This window comes from Argiope bruennichi, chromosome 7 (genome assembly GCF_947563725.1).
Source record: "Argiope bruennichi chromosome 7, qqArgBrue1.1, whole genome shotgun sequence".
In the NCBI taxonomy this organism is placed as follows: domain Eukaryota; kingdom Metazoa; phylum Arthropoda; class Arachnida; order Araneae; family Araneidae; genus Argiope; species Argiope bruennichi.
Window position 1 is genome coordinate 31,737,636 of NC_079157.1, and position 17,590 is coordinate 31,755,225.

A 17,590-nucleotide genomic window follows, 5' to 3' on the forward strand; every position below is an offset into this window, starting at 1 on the left:
GTTTTTCAAATGCGCGATGTATTATTTTTTCGAAAATGAAACGCAATAGTTGATTCTTTATACCTTTATAAGTTTCTAAAGGAAAAGAGTAATTTGAAAACCAACTATAATTTTAATTTTAAAAACCATTTCTTTGAGAGCAAATATTTTTATGTAGAGTAAAACTAATTAAAAGCTAGATAATTTGGCAAAATTTGTCTCTCAAAAAAATCATTGTGAATTATCTAAAAAGCTCTAAATGTTTTTAAAAAATATCCTTATTATTTTCACACACAAAAAAAAGGGGAATGCATTAAGTAAATCTTATTTTTTAGAATTTATGTCGTAACAATAAATGAAATTTTTTTACACATTTTCAGAGGAAGAAACAGAAGAGCCACGTTTGACAACGTTGACCAGTCAACACAAAAATGCCATCAGAGCTTTAAGAAAGGTACAGAATTATTTAAAGTTTTTTTTTATACAAATTTTTATTATGTTTTTGCACTTAACGAATAAAACACAAGAGGTCCTTTATTTTTTAAATCTCGGATGGGTTACTTAAAAACACAAAGTAGAGAACAAAATAAATTTATTGCCAAAATTTTTCTACGGTCATGGGTCCACATAATCTCCAAGAAGATTCATGCATGTGTCATATCGCTAAGTGAAGTTTCCTGTCCTCTTCTATCATATCAAAGAACGTTTACCAGGCCTTATATCAAAGAACCCTATGTTTTACCCCTGTATCAATGAGCGTTGCCGCCAGTAATGAGAAACGAGTCTTAATATATTTCAGGGATTCAGGCTTGAACAATATTAAGGTTCAATAAAATAATCAAGATGCTTTAACTTTTAATTTTCATCGCCCAGAATTTTTATTTTGGCATTCTAGCCAATTTTATAATTAAGGGGAAAGACATAAATCACTCGGCTCTAAGTCGCATTCTCCATGAAGAAAAACGAAGGTGCAAAACTCTCTCAATAGATCTTGTGCAACGAATTAATCAAGTCGTTCGAAAGTAATATAGGATACTGGCCGAATAACTAGCCGAAATTAGGACCACTGAAAGATGATTATTTAGACATTCCAATTCCATATTATTTGCTTAAAAGAATTTTAAAAAAAAGAGTCAAAATTGACGAAAATTTGCAATGGAATGTTATGGTTCAATTCATAACACTAGTTGCAATGTTCTTTGAAGAGGAGATCGTAAATCTGGTCTAAGGATGTGACAAATGCTTGAATCTTCGTAACGAATTCATCAAAATCTAATGAAGTTTGTACTTCTCTTGATACAGAATTCATTTTTTTTCTTTCTAAATTTAACTATTTTTAAGATTCATTTGAGCTTGAAAAAAATTGAATTTTGTATAAGTCATTAAATATTTGTATCAAAGAGGAACGTTGAAAATTATGTCATTGTAAGCAAAAATAAAAAATAAAAAGCATAAAAATTGATAAATTTGATTTTGGAATTTGTCACCTGTTTACCCACGACGTAATCAATAAATGCTTTGACATGAATGTCTTCGTTTTATTAATTTGCTTTGATTATTAACTTACCCAATTGAGCTTCTCAATTTTCCCTTTACAAATATAAAATTCAGCAATATTGCTGTGTTTTTATACATCAATAGGATTTAAACATATTTTAATGCTTACGGAGAACAGCAATAAAAAAAAATAATATTTCAAAAATAATATAACAGAATTTCATTGTTAATCAAACATAACCATAAAAGAATATCTTATTTCTTTTTTTGAATTTTAAATAATTCTGAATTTTAAATAATTCAGAATCATAAATAATTTTAAATAAGCATCTGATTTCGTATTTTTTAAAAATTAACGTTCTAGACGTTATACATGTAAAAAAATTTTTTAATCACAAATTTATAATATTAATTCGTCCAAGAAATGTCACCATGACAGTTAAATTTTGGTCCGATTTATCAAATAATGCTAAAGCCCATGAAAAATTATTATACTTGTTATGTTATTATTGATTACACATAAAGTTATAATGTTGATTACACATAAAGTTATAATGTTGATTACATATATATGTTATATATTATTACTGATTACATATATTATATTGTTGATAACATATGCATGCTATATGTTATTATTGATTACATATAATGTTGCAGTGTTTATTGCATATACATGTTATATGTTATTATTGATTACATATAATATTGTAGTGTTTATTACATATTCATGTTATATGTTATTATTAATTACATATAATGCTGCAGTGTTTATAGCATATACATGTTATATGTTATTATTGATTACATATAATACTGTAGTGTTTATTACATATTCATGTTATATGTTATTATTAATTACATATAATGTTGCAGTGTTTATAGCATATACATGTTATATGTTATTATTGATTACATATAATACTGTAGTGTTTATTACATATTCATGTTATATGTTATTATTAATTACATATAATGTTGCAGTGTTTATAGCATATACATGTTATATGTTATTATTGATTACATATAATACTGTAGTGTTTATTACATATTCATGTTATATGTTATTATTAATTACATATAATGTTGCAGTGTTTATAGCATATACATGTTATATGTTATTATTGATTACATATAATACTGTAGTGTTTATTACATATTCATGTTATATGTTATTATTGATTACATATAATGTTGCAGTGTTTATTACATATACATATGATATGTTATTATTGATTATATGTAATATTATAATATTGATTATATGTAATATTATAATATTGATTACATATGCATGTTATACTTCATTATTGATTACATATGCATGTTATATATTATTATTGATTACATAGAATGTTATAATGTTGATTTCGTATACATATTATGTATTATTATTGATTACCTATAATCTTATAATTTGATTACATAAAATGTTATAATTTGATTACATAAAATGTTATAATTTGAATACATATAATATTATATTGTTGATTGTATATACATGCTATATGTTATTATTTATTGATAACATATATCATATAATAAGGTTACTTTTATTTTAAAATTTGCTTAAGAAATAATAAAGGAAATCGAAAAATAAAAAATGGCAATTTTATTCCATAGATGGAGCTATAAATGTCAAATATTTCATTTTTCATATTTTATTCTTAATCTGCAAGTTTCGATAGAACTCTTTTAAAAAATTGTGCAAACTTTATTTATTTATATAAATTCACTAATCATTTTTATTCATTATTTTAACTAAAACCACATTACCATTAATTATGGATCAATTTATAAAAAGAACTGAAACTATCAATTTAATATTCACAATCCTTTTATATTTTTTCTACAGCAATCTAGTTGAAGATTCAATACAATTTCTTTAATCTTAATTTTATTTTCATCATTAGTTGAATGATCCTTTCAGTTTAATTATTGCATACATACTAAACAAATCATTTTGCTCCAGATAAAGTACAAATAAATTTTATAAGTTCAATTAATTTTATGCTAAAAATTATCTTAATCTAAGTATAAAAGTATGGTATATTAATAACCATAACAATACACTTCATTAATTGATTTCCAAAAAATAAAAACTATGTTTTGAGATAATGCATTATGGAAAACCAATATTACTGATTTATTTTTAATCAGTTTTCAAATTCACAAACTAGATCACACTAATGTTTGATATTCTATTTTATGCTCAGATCAAATACTTCGTTGCAAGAAGAAAATTCAAAGAAGCTCTTAAACCATATGACGTGAAAGATGTGATAGAACAGTATTCTCAAGGCCATGTGGACTTACTTGGCAGAGTAAAAAGCTTACAGTCCAGGTAACACTCAACATTTGATTCTGTAGCTTTTGTTTTTAAAAGGGAAAAGAATTTTATGAACGAACCTAATGGAAGCGACATGCAAAAACAACATATACAGGCATTCCGGTGAAAAATATTATTTATCTATCTACTATAGTTATTTGGATAATTGCGTAAAATATGTTATAGTATCGACATATAAGAACTTACATTATTCAATAAAGAGTACGAATATTTTCTTTTAGTAAGGGGATTAATGAAATTAATCCCTTGCTATAAACGTGCGTATATGGAATCCTTTACAAAGTTTAAAGTGTAAAATTGAGAAGTATTACAAATTATTAAAAGATAAAGCAGAATTTTACAAAATTCTGCTGTAAACAGTTCATTTATTTATTATTTCGACAAATTGCAAAATTTGTTACAAGATCGACATTTAAGAACTTTACAGAATTCAATTAAAAGTATGAAAGCATATTATTCTCATTTAGTAAGGGTATTAATGAAATTAATCTCTTACTATAAATGTGTGCATATGAAATCCTTTACAAAGTTTAACGTGTAAAATTGACCAGTATTAAAAATTATTAAAAGATAAAGCAGACTTTTTCAAACTTCTGCTGAAAACAGTTAATTTATTTATTATTTCGACAAATTACAACATTTGTTACAGAATCGACATTTGAGAACTTTACAGAATTCAATCAAAAGTATGAAAGCATATTATTCTCATTTAGTAAGGGTGTTAATGAAATTAATCTCTTACTATAAACGTGTGCATATGAAATCCTTTACAAAGTTTAACGTGTAAAATTTATCAATATTAAAAATTGTTAAAAGATAAAGCAGACTTTTTCAAACTTCTGCTGAAAACAGTTCATTTATTTATTATTTCGACAAATTACAAAATTTGTTACAAATCGACATTTAAGAACTTTACAGTATTCAGTCCTAAGTATGAAAGCATATTATTCTCTTTTAGTAAGGGGATAAATGAAATTAATCTCTTACTATAAATGTGTGCATATGAAATCCTTTACAAAGTTTAACATGTAAAATTGACCAGTATTAAAAATTATTAAAAGATAAAGCAGACTTTTTCAAACTTCTGCTGAAAACAGTTCATTTATTTATTATTTCGACAAATTACAAAATTTGTTACAAAATCGACATTTAAGAACTTTTCGGAATTCAATCAAAAGTATGAAAGCATATTATTCTCATTTAGTAAGGGTATTAATGAAATTAATCTCTTACTATAAATGTGTGCATATGAAATCCTTTACAAAGTTTAACGTGTAAAATTGACCAGTATTAAAAATTATTAAAAGATAAAGCAGACTTTTTCAAACTTCTGCTGAAAACAGTTCATTTATTTATTATTTCGACAAATTACAAAATTTGTTACAAAATCGACATTTAAGAACTTTACAGAATTCAATCAAAAGTATGAAAGCATATTATTCTCATTTAGTAAGGGTATTAATGAAATTAATCTCTTACTATAAATGTGTGCATATGAAATCCTTTACAAAGTTTAACGTGTAAAATTAACCAGTATTAAAAATTATTAAAAGATAAAGCAGACTTTTTCAAACTTCTGCTGAAAACAGTTAATTTATTTATTATTTCGACAAATTACAAAATTTTTTACAGAATCAACATTTGAGAACTATACAGTATTTAATCAAGAGTTCGAAAACATAATATCCTCTTACAGTAAAGGGATTAATTAAATTAATCTTTCTTGCTATAAACCTGTGTGTACGGAATCCCTAACAAAGTTTTACGTGTTAAATTTATAGGATATAAAATACAAAAGTAAACATTTTTAATTCTACAGAAAAAAGTTTATTTATTTATTTAATCATTATTTCCATAAAATACAATTTTTTTTACAAAATAAACATTTGCTCACAACATGCAGTTAAAAAAGCAAAAATGAATTAAATCCTCTTATAGGATAGAATTGTAAAAAAAAAAAGCTTGTTATTAAAATACACAAGACACTTCATTTAATCCTGTTGTTCTGTTCCGGCTTATATGACATGAAATGTTTTCGAATTTCTTAAGAAAAGTGACGGTTTGAAATTATTTTCAAAATACGTTATGACTTTGTTAGTTAGGATGTCACGTTACTTTTCTGAAAAAGAATTTTCTTTAATTTGATATTTTCTACAATTTGTTTTCAGATTTGTTGAAATAGTCCGAGTCAATAGGGTCCGGTAGTGTTTTATCTTAATTGTACTTAAAATCTTGCATTACATATTACTAACTTAACTAGAAAAGATAAAGATATTCATTTGATTAAAAAACTAATTCGTCAACAAAAAAGTCGCAAAAGTAAGCATATCCCGTTTGGGTAACTTGGGGAAAAATGTGTAAAAATCAAGCCAATTTTTTTTACTAATTTGAAAATGTTACAATTGACGAACAATTATTTTTATGGCTGGCTAATAATGTATGTCAAATAACCCATGTAAATACCAAAATAAATATAGTATATATGTGATTTTAAGAATAGATATTTATGCTGACAATTGAACTGAAAGAAGGTTGTATTTAGAAAAAATAGACAAACAAAAAAGATCAAGCAATATATTATTTTTCAAAAAACGAAAAAGTATTCGAATATACTCGAAAGATGACAGAATAATCATAGACTGAGTATTCCGTCCCACCCTAAGGCCCGACGCTGCAACAGCAACATTGGCGGGAACTGTGGTTAACACCTAAGAGCCATCACCGGCCACGGAACAACCCTTCCCTACGGAAGTACGTCCCGTCATCGATGGGAGGTAACCAAACCCCACCTTTTCGTATACCATTGGGTGGCGAGAACAACCACCATGCCGGAAGCTTCTGATCCTCAATTATGAGGTTACCCCAGTGGGGCAAGACGACAGGGTAAAAGGCAAATTTGATTTATCGCATACTTCCACCATTAATTTATAATTGAGTAATAAGAAAGAGCATTTCAGGTTGTGTCCATCAAACAATAATAATAAATTTAATAAATTTTACAAGAATTATATGACATATCTGGAAGCTGCATGTATTTTTGTCCAAATAGAAACCAAAAAATAAGTAAGATTTTTTTCAATTTTAAATACATAAGCTTTATGTTTAAACATGTATTGTAATACTTTTCAATTTTATCACCTGTATTCTATTAAAAAAATTCCTATTTATCAGAATATATATATATATATATATATATTAAATGGGAAGAACATCAGTTTCTAAAGTTAATATTGAACATTCTGGTCATATTGACCTAAACATACAATAATGTAATAAATACAAACAGAGCAAAAGGATTAAATCGTTTACTTTTCTGAACTAAATCTTGCTTTGTTAACTTAATTTTGATTGGCAGCGTCTCCCTAGCTAACAAACATTCACGTTCGGAATGTCCGCTGTTTCTGCTAGTCTTCATACCATTACCTTGAAACTTTTTTATACGAAATATCTAGTACACTCATATATTGTGGGAAGAAAGGCCTTGAAATTGGCAAAAATGAAATTCAACCTGCTCTGAATTTATGCTTATATTTTATTAATTTATTGTTATTAGATTGGATCAAATATTAGGAAAAGCTGGATCAAAAGCTAAGGATGTTTATGAATCAAAAGTAAGCTTAGCTTGCCGCATTGTCAAAGTTGAACGAACTGTAAGTAATGATTTGGTTTTATTTTTCTTGGCATATTTTAATACTATATTTATATCAATTTTTTTATAACACTCATTCAAAAATTATAACACTTCAGTTCATCAAAAAGTAATCGAATCATTGCTTGTTTTCCCAGGTGGAAGAAATAGACAGCAAACTGGAGCAACTGATAGAAATGTACCTCTCTGACAGAGTCAACTTCCCTCCCAATTCCATAGGCACCCCTCAGTCTCTACCATCCCCCATCTGCTGCACACCGCCCTCTTCCGCTATTCCAATTCTATCGGCAGTTCCCAAACCGAAGCGTTCCATACTTCATAAAGAGCATTCCTCGTCCGAAGGTACATCCCCATCAGTTCCAAGAAGCATACATAGGTACATTAAAAATGTTTCTAAAAGAAAAATTACATGTTGAATATTATATGAATACAGTAAATCGTCTGGTGGGTGTGCGATGGGAATCTCAAATGACTACCTGGACCTTCATTAGAAAAACAGAAAAATTGGTATAATCGGAATGCCACGACAGCATAAGTGGGAATCACGATACAATCCCTCCCATGAGAGTCACATCCTGTCATCAGTAAGGCGCAGCCGACCCCACAACATTTCTGCACCTACCAGCGTGATAAGAATCAACCCCCAATACCGAAAACTTTTCACTCCCATTCATAAAATGCCCTCAAGAGGAATGTATGACGAGAAAATTCAAATGCGCTTTATTCTACATGAAACTCTGGTAGCAAAACACATTTAAAGCATAAAAAAACAGCACAAGTAGAACTAAACAGCACATCGCAGATAGCCAATTATTATTAAACAGCAACAGAATTGTATCCAGAGAGCTGCTTTAAACTTCGTGTTGCAATCAACATTCTAAAAAGAGAATTTATGTTCTTATTAGCACCTTTCCTTATATTGTCTTCATAACAAGGTTCGAAATTCTCTAGAAGGATCTACGGAACTCGGCTTTTAATAGAGATATCGCCGTGATTCTAGTATTGTAGAGAACCTTCATTTTTGTCACGAGTTCGACATTTAAACCGAGTGCCATTGATCTTTCGTCCATTCAGCATCTATTAAATGTGTCTGTAAATTCCTCGCTTCAGAGATGATATTATCTTTGCAGGAAAGTAATATTATGTAAGGCTAATAATATGTAAGATATCCCAAAATATGGATCATACAGAGACAGAAGTCTGACATTGAATGCATATGAATTTCCGAAAAATATGCTGCATACAGAGCAGGCAGGTTATTTAAACTCCGTAGTTGCCACAACTGGATCCTGTTGATTTCACTTATAGAGAGATCTGATACAAATAATGTACCGAATGAAATAATCTAATAGAAATGATGCCATAAGTAGAATCATTGGATGATATAATGTGCTATTTCCAAAAAAAAAAATTGTTTATATGCTTTTTTTTTTACTTTTATTGTCAAAGGGCTACTAAAATGCTTGAAGTCAGAAAGCTTGTCAGTCAGTCAAGTGTGTGCTTGCCACTATATACTTCGGGTTAATTTTGAATCACTTTCTAATTAAATAATGAAGGAAATCATTTCCTATTACTTTCGAAGTATGTTTCCTATATACTGAATCCGATGTAGTGCTTTTCTATTACTTTTTTATTGAAAAATAAGCCTCGGAAAAGTAGGGTTCTATTAGGTATCATTATTTTAAGTATTATGATACAAAATCCTTACTTTATATTGCCACGTAGGTTCTTTAGTGTGGAACTCAATGACACACACAAGAAGTAGAGCTAAACCAATTTATTAATTCAACTCTGAACTGAGAACACAGTGACTGACAGATCTGCTTTTATACTAGCAAGGAAAATTGCAGAATACTTTTCTGGAGACGGTAAGAAAAGTCCAGAACACTTGTCTGGTAAACTAAAGAAATGTCCAGAATCTTCTGGAACATGAAATAAAGGGAAACATAAAATCAAGGAATTAAATATTTACAGAAACTGTGAATCTCATGGTCTCTAGCGGGATTCGAACTTACGATCTCTTGATTAAGAGACCAGTGCTATGACCATTCGGTCATGGAGAATCGACTGCATCTTTTCAATGCTGCAATATAATTAGACAGATTTGACACATCCTAAATCACACTGTTCCGAATTTGATCAATATTATTGTGGACATTAGTAGAATGGAAGGTAATAAAGATTTACTATACATTCTTCACCATCTGAGACAATTTGTATTGAGCATTTCCAAAAAAATTCACTAAAAATTCCATTCATGAATATAACAGACAATGAAATCTTTGATAACAAATGTCTAGACGATAAAAACAATCTTTAAAAAATGCTGTTACTCACAAATCATTAAAAAAGTTAATTATTACAAAATATTTATTATCATGCATAGGTTCACATCCAACGCCGTTAATTCTCATTGAGCAAACGGACCGATATTAAAAAATTAAGTTATCTTTTTATATGAAAACAAATAGGTAGTAACAACGATAACACAAGTTTTTTTGAAGAATGAATCATGTTCTTTATTCTTAAGCTTTCCATTTCTTTACCAAATATAATAACATGTTAACTGCTTTTCCTCACAGAGTCCACTCTGATGTTAGCCAAAGGGTGAAGAAAAAAGTGACTTTAAGGCATTCACTGGATGGTGAACCCGGATGTAGATCCTATCCTCTTGAGGAGAGTAGCCTCGAAGGTAGTTTGTCATCCTTTCGCGAAGCTTCTCAGTCCACTGGCCACATCTCCTTCCGAGAAGACAGCCAACCGACGTCGCCAACTAGTGGAACTGCCACATACTCACCCAACTCGATGCTAACAACCGTCGAGCAGCATATTTCTTGCCAACCTCCGAAAGACACGTTCACGCTGGACGTTCCAGACGACGAAGAGACGTCTGACTTCAAACGCGAGCTTCCCACGGACTCAACTACAAATAAAAGCATCACCAAAAAGGAATCTCAGCAGCTTGATCAAGGAGATTCAGCCAACTGCAGCTCAGACCTGAGCTCTCGGGGTGAAAATGACAGCAAAGAAGACATTGTGGAAGCCACCGCAGGAGATCAGTAGCAACTTTCACTTGGCGAAGATTTTCTCGCCAACTGTTGAGGCGAATTAATTTGTCTGAGTACACATAGCCATTCTATAGATACTCAACTAATAGTAATGATAAGGACATAGAAACACTGAAGAATGCGATCCTTATGCCAATGATGCGCCAGATCGCCAACACAGGCACAAACTCAGAAGAGTAGTTAAGAAAACTAGTCATATTTATTGAAGTTGGAACTGATGTTTTAAAGTGATGTGCAATTTTTAACCATCTGTTGGTTAATTGCAAGAACGTGTAAATAAAAAGGAAGGGCTTACTTCTAGAGTTTAATATACGATTCATTCTGCCTATTTTCTTTCAATAATCATCATCGGTGTGATAAATATTTCATACTTGATTGATTAAATGTAATTTTGTTTAATTTTACTCGATTAAACTAAGCAGATTTATTGGTTTTAGAAGTGTATTAATTTAAACATTCATTTTTCCAGAAAACAAGTAAGAAAATATTGGCATGTCCTCGTATGTAATAATATCTAACGATGCTATTTATCTTTTTTTTTTGGGGGGGGGGCAATGTTGTCCCGGAATAGCATTGTTTACACTCTACCTTCTTACTTGAGTTGCTGAAATAGAAAAATTAATCAGAAATTATATGAGCATTTTTTTATGTAGAAATACTATTCCATGCATTCCTTTTAGAAATATTTTTCTTCATTTTTTAATGCACTATTGGATGACGAACCATGCTTTTTAAAAATATTTCTAAATAAATAAATACTTTATTTCTTTAAGGAGATTTTTTTTTTAATTTTGATTAATCTCAGTCATTATTGAATTAATTTCTTCCTAGCCTATATTTTAGTTGAGAAAACATCCTTTACATGTGTCTATTCTTGCACCTTATATCAGTGTTTCCAATTGTATTTCCATGCCCTCCCCCCTCCTAAGAGGTATGCGAAATGATTTCAGAAAGATGCTTGAAAATGAGATGTAACAGTACACATTGATAGAGAGATTGGGAATAAGAGAAAGCATGAGATAAAGTAATAGCAACTCTATAATATAAGATAGTAGTAAGAGCATGAGATAAAAAGTAGTAACAACTGGCATTTCCAATCCGGATTTTAATTTACTAAGAGCTATTGCCATATGACAAATGTCAATAGTGGCATGTGACAACATCAAAAGTGAAATGTGACACACATTGACATTTGACAATATGCACACGTATACACATATGTATGCATAATTTTTGCATAACTGTTGTAAGTGTAAACATTTCCATATTATAGTGTTATTACTGTACCTGTATGTAGAAGTTAATCATTATACATAATGGGGTGGTGCTATGGTACGTGGAACAATAATTATAAATAGTTATAAAAAAGTTTGAGAAAAAAATGCTGCCCACATTATATATATATATAACATAACATAATTCTTGAAGCAGAATCGTGGCCGAAGACAGGGAAGACGCTTTGAATTTTTAACTTCGCTTTATTTCCTCCCGGGAGGCGCAATTTATGTACAAGCAAAAGCGACGAGCACATCAACGCAGAACGACACATAGAGAAATGAGGAAAAGCTAATGTAAAATTTATCCCCTTGATTATATACTGTGAGATTTGAAAGGGATTTCCTGCACGTGTCGAATTATGTAAGGGAACTATAGGGATCTTTTAAAAGAATTTGTTTAGGTCAGCAATTTTTTATCCCTTCATTCGGAGAATGTGAACCGTCAACCTAAGCATTTTTACAAAACTTCTGTTGAATTAATTAAATAGAAAAAGTGGAATGGGATCAGGAAACAAGAGAATATTTTAGAATTAAGTTAATATTCTATATGTATTCGAAATACTCTGCACTAAATCAGTTAGAAACTGAACTCTCAAAAAAATATTCAAGAGTTTTTAACAATTTGATTTTTGTCTCTGTTCTTTAATGGTTTTAAGAATGTTCTTTTTTTTTACATTATTTAGAAATGCAATCCAAAAGATCAGCTATTCCATTTTGGTCATTGTTCTCTTTTGGTCCTAAAAACGTACTTTCTGAAGTAAATTATAAATTCAATCCAAAAAATGTCTGCAACAACTGCTAATAGGGGTTTTTTTTCCCTTTCTTTTTTTTTTTTTTTTTTTTTTTTTTTTTTTTTTACACACAACAATTTTGTCTTTTAGCTGGTGTGATAAGTGTTCTCATAGACAAAAATCTTCAAGGATTTTAATGGTTAAGTTATCAAAAATCAGTTATCAAAATCACTGATGGCGAATCAAAATCACTGATGATGAATCAGAATCACTGATGATGAATCAAAATCACTGATGATGAATCAGAATCACTGATGATGAATCAGAATCACTGATGACGGATCAAAATTACTGATAACGAATCAGAAACCTGATGACGAATCAAAATTACTGATAACGAATCAGAAACCTGATGACGGTTCAAAATCACTGATGACGGATCAAAATCACTGATGATGATTATTGTAACGAAAATTTTCAATGAAAGCTTTAAGAAAAATTTCAGAATTCCTTCAAACAGAAGATGGAAACTTAAGCTTTTGAACTTTTAAATGAATCGTTAAAAAGAATGTGAAGAATGTGATACTTATATGCATATATAATATATCATATGTTATTCAGCGGAATAAAGGAATGTTTTTTGAACTTATTTTCAAACTACGTTAACTAATTATCCTTGTGCTATTTTACATGTTGTTAATATGGAAGCTTCATGATAACAGAGCATGCGCAAAACGCGCCAAGAGGAGAAGAAGTGTTCTAGAATTTTCTAAATTTGGGAGTTATTGTCCTTCCAATATAACCCTCATATCTTGCTATGTTTAACAAAAAGTATAAAGATCTATTGAATATTTTCATCTCATGTTTCGTTTCATGTTTGGTTATTGTTTTCTAATAGTTTATTACTTTGTATATGATTATAATATTTAATAATAGTTAGCGTCATGAAAATATAGTTTTCATTTTTTAAATTTCATCTATGTATTTAAATCATCTCTTGTATTAGATGATTTAAAAGTAATTTATGATTTTAAAGAACTAAATAAGAACCTTTCTTATATACATATAATCCTTTTTAAAAACTTAATTTGATTTTTCTATCATTATTATGTGAAATAAATTTCATGATATATTTCGCATTTAAAGAGCTAATATATCTCTTAAACTTTTCAATTCCAGTTGATGAGAGCATGATTTTTTTTCCAATGCTTTAGACTTTAATGATTAAGTAATATACTCCAATATGTAATGAATTTTTTAATTTTGTGAAATATTTGTACATGTTAAGTTATTCAGTTGTTCTTAAAAATTGTTGCTGAATGTATAAAATTTTTTAACCATAGATTAGAATGTAGACATGATGTTTAAGTAATACATTTTTTTCAAAGATTTTTTATGGCCTGTAAGGACTATATTATTTCCATATTTGGTAAAAGTTCATCTGCTTTGAAATTAATTTTTCCTTTTTTTTTTTTTTTTTCCCTAACAAAATAAGCCATTATTTTTAAGCTATGTAAAATAATTACATTATTTGAAAATTATTAACACAAGAAAATAATAATAATAATAATTTGCACCTTTTTTTGTCCTTATCTTTTCTATGTCGCGAAATAAATCCCTTTACAGTGAATCCCAGATATATTACATAATATTTCTGATGTCTAAATAAATAAATAATATATAGATAATATATAAATAATAAAAAATATATAGTTAATAGTAAAAATTCGAATTTTTTCGTAATATTTTAGAATTTTTTTCCTCCTTTTAGGAAAAGAGAATTAAAAATATCCTGGATAAATTCTAAAAATTGAATTATCCTCAGCTAAAGAGAAAAAATTATTAAAATAATACCTTATTCCTTTTACTATAAAAATATCTTTAAAATGAAATTTGGATTAGCTTCGTATTTGGAGAAAAGCTTCCATGGATTTTCCTATATCACAGCAAAAATGATCAAGAAAATTTCCAATGACAAATTGAATATAATTGAAGGAAAATCCTCACAGATTAAAGCTTTTCAATATTAAAAAATAAATTCTATTTTTAAAATCAAATTATCCTTCATCTTCTAAGTCCCAAGAGTTTTGAAGCTGATTATTTTCTTATTTTGACGATAATTCATTATTTCATTTTTTCAGAACTTAATTGCAAAATAATCGTTTGATTAATTTAACTTTAATTCATGACGGTAGCTCCATCTATTGTTCAATATCAAAAGTGCATAATATTTATAAATTTGAATGAATTGCAGATTGAAATTAAAAAGTTGAACATAATTTAATTAAAAACATCCACTTTGTTGTACACTGTTTGATTGCTTTTGTTAAATAATACTAGTAAAGTATGGAAAAATTACGAATTCGGAATTTACTCTGTAGGGGATTCACTGTTCAGCTTCGCTATAGTGGTATTAAAACCACATTTAAGTATTTTTTTGTTTATATTTGACTCAATTTTTTGTTTATATTTTGATTCAATCAATTTCATTTTTTTAAATGGTAGATTTGTTTTTAATATTGATTATTTAATTTTTCCTAAACTCTATGTTTTAAAATGATGATATTTTTTAAATGAAAATAGCGTGATAACTTTAGACAAAATTTAACTACATTCAGAAAAATATATAGAAAGAAAATAACATAAATGTGAGTTGATTTGTTCATTCTGTAAATATGAACATTTACATGTTGGATACTGGCTTTGTTTTTCTGTTTTATTTTCGAGCCGCAGATAAAACTGAATATATTTCCAAGTACAAACTAGAAATAAAATGTTGAATATTTTCATCATAGAATATCTATAAAATGTACAGAATGAAACGTACACTATTTTGCATCTTCATCACACAAAATCTAGATTATTAAGAAATATTGTACTTTCGATTATAAATACATATAATTAGGCTTAGAAAATAGGCTTTTTGAAATTACATATTGATTGGATAGATTTTCATTTTGCCAATAGTGATTACAAACTAAAAAAAAATAAACAGTTTTAAAATTTAAACTTCCTTTCTATACCAAATATTTTTTCTTGTTTTTTTTTTTTTTTTTTTTTTTTTTTTTTTTTATTGCATTGATGTAGTATATTAATTTACAAATCTAAAATTAGTAAATGAATTTCTCAACTCAATTTTAGTCTTCAAATTTTCCAGTTCTGCAATATTAATAATGTTACAAGACAATTTACATTTTGGGATATATTTTGTTGAAGAAAATTTGTTCCTTCTATCAAAAAATATTTATTATGTTTTTAATCATTATCGAAATTCTTTATTATCGTATAAATTTTATTTTCATTTTTAATACGAATTTATTTAAAAGCTTTCAAATAAATTTTGATGTATTTTACACGATTTTATATAGCGAATTTATTAATTTATATTTAATAATATGTGACTTAGTTGAAGCTGTGTTTTTTGCTAAATTTAATCCTTTGTGTATCCTATTAAAATTCCAAACCAAAATCCAAAATATTCTCGTTTTCTTCCAATAGATGGCAGCACAAGCGCTATTAAAATCTGCCCTCTATGAAAGCTATTAAAATCAGATGAATCGCTATTGGCAACATGAAAAGTGGATTTAGATTTAGATTCAATTTTTCCATTTGTAATAATTAATGATCTTTGTAATTCGGTTCACTTAGATCTAAATCTTCAAAATGAAGAATTTTAGTAGCACTTTCGATTTAAGAGTAGAAAAATTGCTCTTGAAATTAAATCACATTTCTCTTTGATAAGAGCACAGACTAAATTTAGAGTAATAAAAAAAAATGTTAAAAATTTATTTAAAAGAATAGATTCTCAAATATTGCAAAAGATATGTACAAATTTGACACAATAATATATTTTTTAACTTTTCTTTTCTTCGTTTCTTTTATTACATTCTTAATTTCATGATAACATTTTTGAAGTAATAGTTTTTGAGTCTAGTTAAATATAAATTCAAGTTTTCTCATTACTTTAAAATTTGTGATGAATTTCAATTTTCTCAAAATTATATTGCTATTAAAAAAAAGCGTGATACCGATATCTTTTTGAATAAAAAAGAGAAAATAGACTTTGCAATTTTTGCAAATTATTTGAAAATATAAAGCAAATATAATTAGAATAATCTTTCTTTCCAAATATTTAAATGAATTGATTAAACGTTGTTAATTTTATACAGTAAAAAGTTTTAATATTTCAAAAGTCAAAAACAAAAAAGTGCAATTTGGGGAAAGATTAACAATAAAGAAACATTTCTTAAACAAACAAACAAAACATTTTTTATTTTTTTAAATAGATAAAAAACTTTTCTTTTAATTTATTTCGTGAGGATAATTCAGAGTTTAGTAATATAAAATTACATTTATTTTCTCTACAAGGATTTCTTTTCTAAACCATACGATCAAATTTTTATGGGAAAATAGAAATATTTAAAATTGAATACCAAAGTGATTTCGAAAAACCATATGTATTCTTTCAACTTAAAAGAACTTCAAACTTTTATGAAGAAACTTTCAGAAGCTTCTTTGAGAATATATAATTGTTGGCTTTATTAAAAAAATTTCTGAAAAGCCATTAAAAGTTATTTACAGGATAATTTAAATGTACAAAATGGAATGACTTATATGAAAATCACTTTTGTCGTATTCTTCTTCATTATCATGCGTGTATTGAAAAATTGTATTTGTATTGAAAAAGTGTTAATGGATATTAAATGCTATTATAAGCTGATATATCATAATGATAAAATATTTTATAACAAAAAATATTTGATTCACTTGATTACGCAACAATTAATTAACTTGAAACTATGCAATAATACTGAGATAAATTTACATGTAAATAAATCAATAAAGATGCAATGCAGAATTTAAATGCAAGATCTTTATGATAAAATTATTAAGGATTGAAAATTAAATATAAAACTTGTATATGTAACTGAAGAAGAAATGTTTTTATTTTAGGATAAAATCATTCCAAAATTGATTTTATCTCAAAATTAATTTTATTTCTTTTTTTTGTTCCCGCAGCCCTTTATCTCCGTGCATAT

The 17,590-nt window shown here is 27.7% G+C and overlaps 1 protein-coding gene across 1 annotated transcript in view; it reads left to right on the forward strand.

Annotated features, from left to right (window-relative positions):
* Window positions 1–10,538, forward strand: part of LOC129975336 (potassium voltage-gated channel subfamily KQT member 1-like) — a 620,836-nt gene extending 610,298 nt beyond the window's left edge. Inside the window, exons 9-13 of the mRNA XM_056088399.1 lie at window positions 360–433; window positions 3,693–3,820; window positions 7,380–7,476; window positions 7,613–7,851; window positions 10,058–10,538. Coding sequence (XP_055944374.1) covers window positions 360–433; window positions 3,693–3,820; window positions 7,380–7,476; window positions 7,613–7,851; window positions 10,058–10,538 — 1,019 coding nt within the window. The remainder of the gene's footprint in view (window positions 1–359; window positions 434–3,692; window positions 3,821–7,379; window positions 7,477–7,612; window positions 7,852–10,057) is intronic.
* Window positions 10,539–17,590: the final 7,052 nt, after the last annotated feature.